This window comes from Ammospiza nelsoni, chromosome 11 (genome assembly GCF_027579445.1).
Source record: "Ammospiza nelsoni isolate bAmmNel1 chromosome 11, bAmmNel1.pri, whole genome shotgun sequence".
NCBI lineage: Eukaryota > Metazoa > Chordata > Aves > Passeriformes > Passerellidae > Ammospiza > Ammospiza nelsoni.
In genome coordinates this window covers 11,686,525-11,696,493 of record NC_080643.1, presented here as the reverse complement: position 1 = coordinate 11,696,493, position 9,969 = coordinate 11,686,525, and the positions used below count along the sequence as shown (strand labels likewise).

The 9,969-nt window shown below is 50.5% G+C and overlaps 1 protein-coding gene across 1 annotated transcript; it reads left to right on the top strand.

Moving 5' to 3' along the window:
• The first annotated feature begins 245 nt into the window (after positions 1-245).
• Positions 246-7,683, top strand: RPN1 (ribophorin I). Its single transcript, XM_059480262.1, has 10 exons — positions 246-537; positions 1,118-1,182; positions 2,383-2,689; positions 2,940-3,149; positions 4,112-4,304; positions 4,612-4,711; positions 4,981-5,119; positions 5,291-5,410; positions 5,847-6,092; positions 7,107-7,683. Exons 1-10 carry the CDS (start codon positions 310-312, stop codon positions 7,287-7,289), a joined length of 1,791 nt encoding a protein of 596 aa, XP_059336245.1. The 5' UTR covers positions 246-309; the 3' UTR covers positions 7,290-7,683.
• Positions 7,684-9,969: the final 2,286 nt, after the last annotated feature.

Sequence of the window (9,969 nt, the reverse complement as noted above, 5' to 3'; positions counted from 1 at the left end):
CCCAGACCCGGGAGCTCAGCACGGGCAGGGACCCAGCGCCCAGCGGGAACAGCCGAGCTCGCCGATAGGGCCGGGCCGCCGGGAAGCGCCGGAACTGCGCGAAGCCGAACCCACCCCCAGGAGTCCAGCAGAGTCCGCCCAGCTTTTCACCGCAGCGCCGCGGAAGGCGGGGAGGACGGGGCCGGGCCTCCAGCGCCGGTGGGCGCCGCCATCGCGCGCCTCCTCCCCCACCGGGCGCCGCCATCTTGTGCCGTGCCCGTACAGAGCGGGCGTCGCCATCTTGTGCCCTCCCCGCGCGGTGTGCCGGCCATGGCGGGGCTGCCGTGCCGCCTGCTGCTCCTCTGCCTGGCGGCCGCCGCCACCAGCGCCGATCTGGTGCTGGAGGAGGTGCGGCGCTCGCTGGACCTCAGCACGCACCTGGCCAAGATCTCGGCCGAGCTCAGCCTCGCCAATGCGCCGGGCGGCGCGGCCGCCTCCACCTTCTTGCTGGCGCTGGAACCCGGGCTGGAGCCCCGGCTAGCCCACCTGGGCGTGCAGGTGAGCGAAGGCAGCGGGCACCGAGCGCCGCGCCCGGGGGCCCGCGGGCGCTGCCCGGCCCCGCGCCCGGAGGGACACGTCGGCACTGCCGCGTCCTCAGCGCCGCTCCCGGATCCCGCCGCCGGCCGGGAATGGGGGTGTGTGCCGGGGGGGTGAGGGCGGGGGTGGCAGGCCTGGAGGCCATGAGGGGGCGATTCACACCGACAGGCTGGGCTGGGGTCGCCGCCAGCACCGACGGAGCAGGGCTGGCAGCCTCAGGGGACGGGGGGCACGGCCCTTACCCACAGGAGGGTCGGAGCAGCAGTAGGACAATATTTCTGTCCTAGCCCCAGAGGTACTGTCACTTTAGATAAACTCTACATACAGCAGAGAGTGGTACATGCAGTGCTCTATAGCATGTCTGTGTGCAGAGTTCTGTAGTGTACGTTGATGGGTGAAGCCATGTTCCACCTGGCCTGCTCACTCCCCAGTCACAAGGGAAATCACAAAAGTATTTGATCAATATTCTCATCTGTGCAACTTATGGCTTGAGAACATGGGAACACAAAGCACATTGATCCCATATGTTGTTCGGGAACAGGTAAAAGGTGAGGAAGAGGAGGAGAACGCCTTGGAAGTGAAAGAGACCAAAGTTAAGGGCAAAAGGTGAGTATCACCCTCTAAGGTGAATACCTAGAGTTGTGCATGGGGGGTTCATAACTGTCCTCACAGTGAAGCAGAGATACTCCCCCAGTTCCAGCACCCAGAGATCAGGATTGTTTTCTTCCTCAGAAAGAAGTCTCTTGTACTCAGTCTCTTGTACTCAGTCCCTTGAGTAATGCCCTGGCCCCCTGGGACACCAGGTGAGAGAAGTATTTCGTCATGCTCTTACCCATTCCTCCATTCTGAGCTCTCAGTTGGCAGTGCTGACTACAGAGAGTTTAGTGCCCTGAGGCAGTGTGTAGAGCACCACAGAGTGCTGGGTATCATGGCCCAGTGCAGGCTCTTCCTGCTGCCAGGAGAGAGGATGCTGCTGTCTGCATCAGGCTCTGTACTGCCAAGCTCAGAATATTATGTAGATGCTGCAGGCAGGTGTCTTCTGAGCCATGGGAGCTGAGAGGTGCCTGTAAAGTGACTCAAAAGCACAGTGCAGCTGGGTTTGAAGAATACAGTGCCTGTGGAGTTAAGATGCCAGGGTAGACCTTGGCTTCTGACATGGCTGGATGTCTCATGTGATCCTGCCCTGGGCCACCAGGCATGACATGAAGCGTGTTTTCTTCTGCCATCACCTTGGTCTGTCCAGTCCAAATCCTTACATTTGGATTTGGTGGAGTCTCAATCCATTCTGTAGAACCCTAGTCCAAAACCTTGCTCCCATTCTGGCCATTCCTTAATTTCAGATCCTGTGGGCAAAAATCTGAGAATGAATAGACTTTGTGGGAGCAGGTGCTTAAGATGTTTGTGATTTGTCTTCTGTACTTGTGCCCATGCTTCCTTTGATGCAGATCATTCCTGTCATCTGGAGAAGAATAGAAAAAAACTCATACTGAAGCTTTATAAATTCAGGATTAGGGAGGGGTATGTCACCATTCCTCTTCCCAAAAGGGATCTATGTGGTTTTTTGTGAATCAAAGACTGTAGCTGTGCCTGGACACAGTTCAGCCTGTGCTGCTTCCCCAGTAGAGTAATCACACCTGCTGGGACAGGACATCTCTATGTCTTGGAGGAGCAAGTGAAATACCTGCCCAAATCACACATTACACACGTGATACATGGTCACCTGTCCCCAGGGGATGTTGCAGTGGGTGGAGCTGATGCCCTCTCCAGGGAGATCCCACATGGCTTACCTGTTCTTCTCCCTTGCAGTGGGAAGTTCTTCTCGGTGAAGCTGCCCTCTCCTTTGGCCCCAGGAGCCAAGGTCCGTGTCTCTGTTGAAATGGTTTTCACGCACGTCTTGCAGCCCTATCCCACCCACATCACTCAAAGTGAGAAGCAGTTTGTGGTCTTTGAAGGAAATCACTATTTTTACTCACCGTACGTCACCAAATCTCAAACAACCCGTGTCAAGCTGGCCTCCAGGAACGTGGAGAGTTACACCAAGCTGGGCAACCCTTCCCGCACTGAGGACACGATTGAATATGGCCCCTTCAAGGACATCCCTCCATACAGCCAGGTAAATTCCTTTGCAAAGGGGTTGTGGCTCTGCAGAGAGCACTTTATAGATGTGGAAGATGTGTCTCAGAGGCTGGAGAGTGGGAAGCAGAGGCTTTCGTGTAGAAATCACAGGTCAGCTGTGAGTTAAACTGTGTGCCAGGAACGTGCATCTGCCAAGGAGGGTTCTCTGTGGCACATGGAATGGATCATTGTGAGGGGAGCTTGCTACTTCCTTTAGATCTGACAGTTTATCTTTTTTCCCTCATTAGGACACTCTGAAGGTGCACTATGAAAATAACAGTCCCTTCCTGACCATCACCAGCATGACACGAGTCATTGAGGTGTCTCACTGGGGTAACATTGCTGTTGAAGAGACGGTTGATTTGAAGCACACAGGAGCAGTGCTGAAAGGGCCTTTCTCCAGATATGACTACCAGAGACAGCCAGACAGTGGGATCTCTTCTGTCAAGTCTTTTAAGGTTGACATTTTGCACATGTCATGTGTTTCTATAACTGTGACTTCCCCTTTTCTTAGGTCCTCAGAGGGACAAAAAAAATTGCAGTTGTCCTTTGCCTTTTGTTTGGTAACTATACCTGAGTAATAAGGGAATATTAAAACTCTGGACTATTTTCAGAGAAAGTTTGTGCTGGATAGGAATAGCTTTTGGAAGCAGCATTAGGAGGTCATACATTCTATTGCATTTGCTGGTCCAATAGACTGCACATACAGGAGCATGTGGTGTTTTTTCCACACTCCCACCCCTCCAATCTCAGGGACCCTCTAAATCCCTTACTCCTAATATTGAGATCTCTGTTTTGGGTTTTCCACCGTGCAAGGACCATTCATTCTGTCCCTACCCCCTTACTTTCAGAGTTGCCTCTCTTCATATCCTCCTCATGTTGAGCAGTATTAATTGGAAACTCACACATTCATTCCTTGCTCACAAAGCACACAACAAGAATTAAAGCTGTGGTTCTGCTAGCCAGGTGTAAAAAGTGTTATGTATTCTCATCTGAACCAAAACCTTTCTCACTGCTTGTAGCCTTCAGGATTGATTGTTGTAATTCTCTAGGGTGGTGCAGCCAAACAGAAATCTCATTTTGTTGAGTGTAAAGCTAGCAAGCCCAGTCAGCTAGGGCAGCAAGTTGGAGTGAAAAGGGAATTGCTGTCTTGGTGGGCATGATGATCCCTTGCTGCCTGGGGAGTTTGAAACCCAGCTGGAGAAAGCACATTCATTTGGACGCCAAGTGATTTTAGTGCTGGCAGCCACCTGTGGGATTGCTTATAATGGCACAATTTTACCACTCAGCTGAATGGCCATTTTGTCATGTCTCATGTGGGAGCACAGTTTCTCAATGCTTACCAGCCTTTATTGGTTTTGCTAGTTTCACTGGAAGTCACTCCCCTCTGATGCACTCACTGCTGCTTCTCTCCCTACAGACCATTCTCCCAGCTGCTGCTCAGGACGTCTATTACAGAGATGAGATTGGGAACATCTCCACCAGCCACCTTCTTGTCCTGGATGACTCTGTGGAGATGGAGATCCGTCCCCGATTCCCGCTCTTTGGGGGCTGGAAAACCCATTACATCATTGGCTACAACCTGCCAAGCTACGAATACCTCTACAATCTTGGTGGGTGGCTCAGAAGGGAATAAAAATCATCCTCCTGTGTGTTTGAAGGTAGTTGCTGTACAGAAAAGAATTGAAAGCCGTGGTACACAGGACCTTAGCAACAGCAGTTGCCAGCTATTTTTTCTAGAATATGCAAATTCCTTCAGGTTTTTGTAGACATCTGGTTAAAATATATCTTAGTGAGCTAGTGCCCCCTGCTGCACAATTATCCATGCAAATTCTGCTCCTGCTCTGGGTGGGAGCTGAGTTTCAAGGCTGTCCCTTGTTCTCTGAGGAACTGTAACCACTCTCTGCTCTGCACTTTTAGGTGATCAGTATGCCCTGAAGATGAGGTTTGTTGACCATGTGTTTGATGAGCAAGTTACAGACTCTCTGACTGTCAAGATTGTCTTGCCAGAAGGAGCCAAGTAAGTGTGATTCCTCCTGGCTTGTTACTGCAGACAGTGCTGTGTTGGTGGCACTTCTCCAGTCTGCTCTAATGGCCTGGGGACAGTGAATCAAAACCATGACTTTGCATATGGAGGAGATCTTGGAACACAGCTTTGCTTCATCGTAGAGCATTGTTTAAACTGCATAAACTACCTTGTGCTAGAGGCTACAACTGCCCAGATGAGTCTTGGGTTACATACTGTCAAACACCATAGAGTCATATGGGACTGTCTGCTTTTACCCACAGGAATATCCATGTGGATAGCCCCTATGAAATCAATCGTGCCTCAGATGAACTTCACTACACATATCTGGACACTTTTGGACGTCCTGTTATTGTGGCACACAAGAGCAACCTGGTGGAGCAGCACATCCAGGACATCGTGGTGAGTGTGGCCCTGAGCAGTTGTGCCTCCTCTGAATCCAGCAGCTCGGTCAAAACACCTAAGAAATAAACACTGACTGGACTGCTTGGGTGGTTCTGCTGCTGCCTGAGGAGAGGAGTAAACCCTGCAGTAACATGGGGCACTGCTCAGTGTTTGGAACTTCTCTTGTAGGTTCATTACACCTTCAACAAAATCCTGATGCTGCAAGAGCCTCTCTTGGTAGTTGGAGCCTTTTACATCTTGTTCTTCACTGTGATTGTCTATGTCAGGCTGGATTTCTCCATCACCAAGGTCTGTATGATGAAGAGCCCTGTGAGAATATAAGCAGATTTCTCAGCTGTTGAATGATGATTTTTCATACCAGTAATTCTCACTGAATGTTCCTGCCATTCCAATGTTTTACCGATAGTTTTTGTTCAACCTGAGCATCCTGTAGGGATGATCTGGTGTCATAAAGCTAACTAGAGTTTTGCTTGCTGCATAAAAAGGAATCCCCCAGAGAAGAAGGGATCTCTGCAGTGTTTTCACAGTTAAACTATTTGTTGGGCTGGACTGAGTGCTGAAAGGTGCTTCCCCTAATCAGCACTTGCACCATTCACTTAATTACTGTCAGTTGACTTAATTGTAGAGGGAACAGTTTTTATAACAGTCCTGTGGCAGATTGCCGGCATGGCTTGATGCAGGTCAGAGATATGACTGCTTTGATCTTCCCCCTGTCCTCTTGCAGGATCCAGCTGCTGAGGCCAGGATGAAGGTTGCCTGCATCACAGAGCAGGTGCTCACTCTGGTGAACAAGAGGCTGGGGCTGTACCGCCACTTCGATGAAGCAGTGAATAAATACAAGCAGTCACGGGACATCTCCACCCTCAACAGTGGCAAAAAGTCTTTGGAGATGGAGCACAAGGCCCTGACAAGTGAAATAGCCTCTCTGCAGTCTAAACTGAAGACAGAAGGCTCTGACTTATGTGATAAAGTAAGACATGAAAATTTATTTTATAAGCTCTCCTGTGCTTGGCTCTGTCAAGTATTCTGCAGGAGTTTTAATTGTGGGTTTCTGCAGCCAGTCTAGGCTGGGTTTTTCCATCTGAAAATGGCTTGATCTCTGCAAGGGTGTATGAAAACTGTTATTTTTGCAGTAATCTCAGTTATGCAGCCATGTAAGCGTTGCTAGTAAACAGCTGCTTGTGCTGTTTCTTAAGCAGTCCTTGAACCAGCTGCATTTGTACAGGTTAATGCTTTTGTAACACAATCCTGATACTTCTCATTGAGCTCCTGGCAGTGACACATAAGCAAAAAATGGAAACTATCAACAAATTAACAGTTCTGACTCTACTACTCACACCAGTCAACCCAAAATCTCTCTCATCTCTTATTTTCTTGCACATTTACATTTGATGCTGACAGAATTTTGGTAATGTGAGGCTCCTCTGGGGGTGTTTTGCTCTACCATGTTGAAAGCCACAGCACAATGAACACACACCCACTGTCCTTCCCTTCAATGTATTTTAACACTTACCTGAAACAGCCACTTAACCCCAAGTGAGGGACACTTTAGTCTCTAAGATTCATTTAGCTAATAGCCACCTTGGTTAATCTGTTATTTAACTCAAAGAGTAGCTCTGTCATTGCAGATTTCCCATCACACACCATGAACATTAACTGTAGGGACACAGCTTTCAGCTGTCAGAGCTGTGATTTAGCTTGAAGCCTTTAAAATCCATCATTAAATACTCTCACAGTCTCTTGCCACTATGGCTCCTGGGTCCTTGGAGGCCCTTTTATCTGCACTCCTTAGTTACCCATTCTGGGATATTCCTCTTAATGTGCTGGCTAGAGAAGCAGCATTCAGGGATTGGAGATGTTTCTACTTAGCAGAAGATGAAGTCAGTGCTATCATCTGCCATCTCTTCTATTCCAGCTTCACTGTAGGGATTTTTTTGTTCTGTTCTGTCTCCTCTAACACTGCCTGGGTTTGTCCCCCTGCCAGGTGAGTGAGATTCAGAAGCTGGATGGGCAGGTGAAGGAGCTGGTGCTGAAGTCGTCGGTGGAGGCGGAGCGGCTGGTGGCAGGCAAGCTGAAGAAGGACACGTACATCGAGAACGAGAAGATGCACTCCAACAAGCGCCAGGACCTGGTCTCCAAAATCGACAACATCCTCGATGCACTCTAACTCTGCTTCAGCAGCTGCAGAGGTGTGAAGGGAAGTGAGGGTGATACACTTGGAGCCAAAACTCACTCCCAGCAAAATGAGGGGGAAAGTTGATGTGGAATGTCTGAAAGTGCATTTTGATTTTAGATTTTTCTATAGAGGTGTCTGCTTGGCAGCACGTGCTGTGCAAGGAACCAAGCCAGCGTGTTTGGCTGGGTAATGGGATTTCTTTACCAGAGGTGAGACTCAGCCAAGTTATGAAACATCTCCTGCTTTTGGTTTGCCTTGTATAGATGTGCTCTGAGTAAATGCACACAAGGAGCCAGTCTGAGCACAGACACACTTATGGCAAAGCTGAATCTCTCAGCTCTGGAAAGAATAATAAAAGATACCTTTGTTCTACTTTGAAATAAAACAGTCACTGCCTTGTGTCTCTGTTGTGTTGGGCTGGGGGGAGGTGGAGGGGCTGGGTGGCCCCATCCTGCCCATGGCCAGGAGTGCAGTTCCCTGTGGAACAGAGTTCAGCCCTGACCACTCCTGCCTCCTGTGTACCTTGAAGTCAGAGCTCTGCCACCTCACACAGCCCTGACCCAGACAGGGGAGAGGGCCAAGCTCTTGTTCCCCAGGGATGTGCATGCACCTTCACCGTGAGAAAACAACAGAACCTGTCCTGCCATCATCTTCCTGTGTGCTGCATGTGACACAAGTCCCTGCCTCACCTGTGCTGCCCATGTAGGTCCTTACTCACACTTTGATACCTTGGGAGGTGAATGCAATCCCCTGCTAATATCAGTCTCTTAAGATTTTTTCCTGTACACCTTTGCCCCAGTTCACTGTGGAATACTCCAGACATGGCTGCAGGGACAGCAGTATTGTTCTCCCTACTGCCTTTTACTGGCATAGTTGTTTACATCAAAGTGGTTAGAGATCCTTATACAGAAAAAACAGAAGGGCAGAAGGGGCTGTGTGTCCCTCTGTTTGCCCTGAACTGCAGGTGGTGGCAGCTGCCCCTGGGTGGGTGTCTGTGCAGGGCAGAGGTGGTAAGGGGTGTGCAGCCTTCTCCACTGGGCACCTGCAGGCTCTGTACAGACTCTGGAGGCTGCCTGCAGACCAGGCAAAGCACGTGGCTGCCCCACGGAGCAGCGGCTCATGAGGAGACCCTGCCAGTGAGTGAAGGTTTGCCACAGTACTGCACTGGCACCCTGTGTGGCACACTGGCTTGAGGCAAATACAGCCCCCATGGCTCAGTGCTGCCTGCAAGCCTGTGCTTGGATCTGCACATGCAGCAGGACACTTTCCAGCCCTTTGCCAGGCCACCTGCTCTGCAGTCCCTCTGTCCTGGACCTACACAGCCCAGCTCTGTCACAGACAGACTTGACTCTGCTCCATACTGGCCCCTTTTATCTGAGATAAAAGTTGTCTCTATCCTCTCCTGGGATACTTTTCTCATGCAGAGGATGCAGACCTCTACCCTAGACCCCACAGCTTCCAAAGTGGTTTGTTAGTCAGGAGTGTTTTGCAGCAGGCCTGAGCCCAGGCACCCACCACATTGTCACCAGGTGCCAGCTCTGTCCCATGCCCACAAACCTCACCTGGCAGCAGAGTGAGCAAGCCTAAATCCCTGCCTATCTGTTCCCTGTGCAGGTGCTGTGGAGCACCCTGAGACAGTGATTCCTGCCTGACCAGCTGCAAATAGCTAAAATCAAATAAATTGTCATTAATCCATCGAGACAGAGCACACACCATACTCAGGGAGTACAAAGGGCATCCAAAGCCAGACTGTTGCACCCAGCCAAAGCAGGCAGGTCTAGAGGATGAGAAGAGGGATCAAACTGGTGATCCCAAAGATACCCTCAACTCTCCATTCCCCCAGTAGAGGAAAAGCAGTGCCACATTTCAGAAGATACCACTTCTGCCTGGCTGGAGCCACACTCAGACCCCTCACTGGAGCTCGTGGTGCCTGTTAGAAAGCTCTGTGGGGTTGACAGTGCCTGTGCCTTTCTACCTCAAGGGAATCTGATCAATCAGCATACACCTCAGCCCACAAAGCTACTGGGCAGCTTCAGATACTGCTTGTTGATGGAAACCACATCTGCAAAGGCAGCAGCTAAAAATAGGATGGATGCAGGCAGCCCCAGCTAGAAAGGAGAGCTGGAAAGGTCCCCAAAGAGAGCTGCCCCAGTTCCTGAGGCTGAGAATAAAGCAGCCTGTGCAGCAGTGATGCCTCAGTGCTCTCCACACAGCTCCTTTCTGTTGCCCTCCCTGGGGGGATGTGCCTCCCACACTGTGCTCCCTTGAGCCCTTTCTGCCCCAGTGCTGCCTCCTGCAGCAGCACATACACCAGGGAACCTTTAAACAAACACACAGCACCAGAGTGACCTAGAAACCTGAGCCATTGCTAGATTCCTGCAAATTTACTACTGTGAATAAATGAGAAAAAAAGGAAAAAGCACAGCACCTACCAGGAACTTAGGATCTGCAGGAGCCAGGGGAGAGGCAGAGCAGCAACACCTGATGTAGCAAATGGGCCAATTAGGGCTCTGGCTGTTTGTCTCTGCCAAATTTAAAGATTCCAGTCCACGGGGTGGGGCAAAGAATGAGGATTATTGGGTCAGGAAGGTTAGCACCTGTTTATCTGCTGTCTCCTCATCAGCTCTGAGGGATCTTGCTTCAAAATCTCCCTCCCATGGCTGGGGTTTAC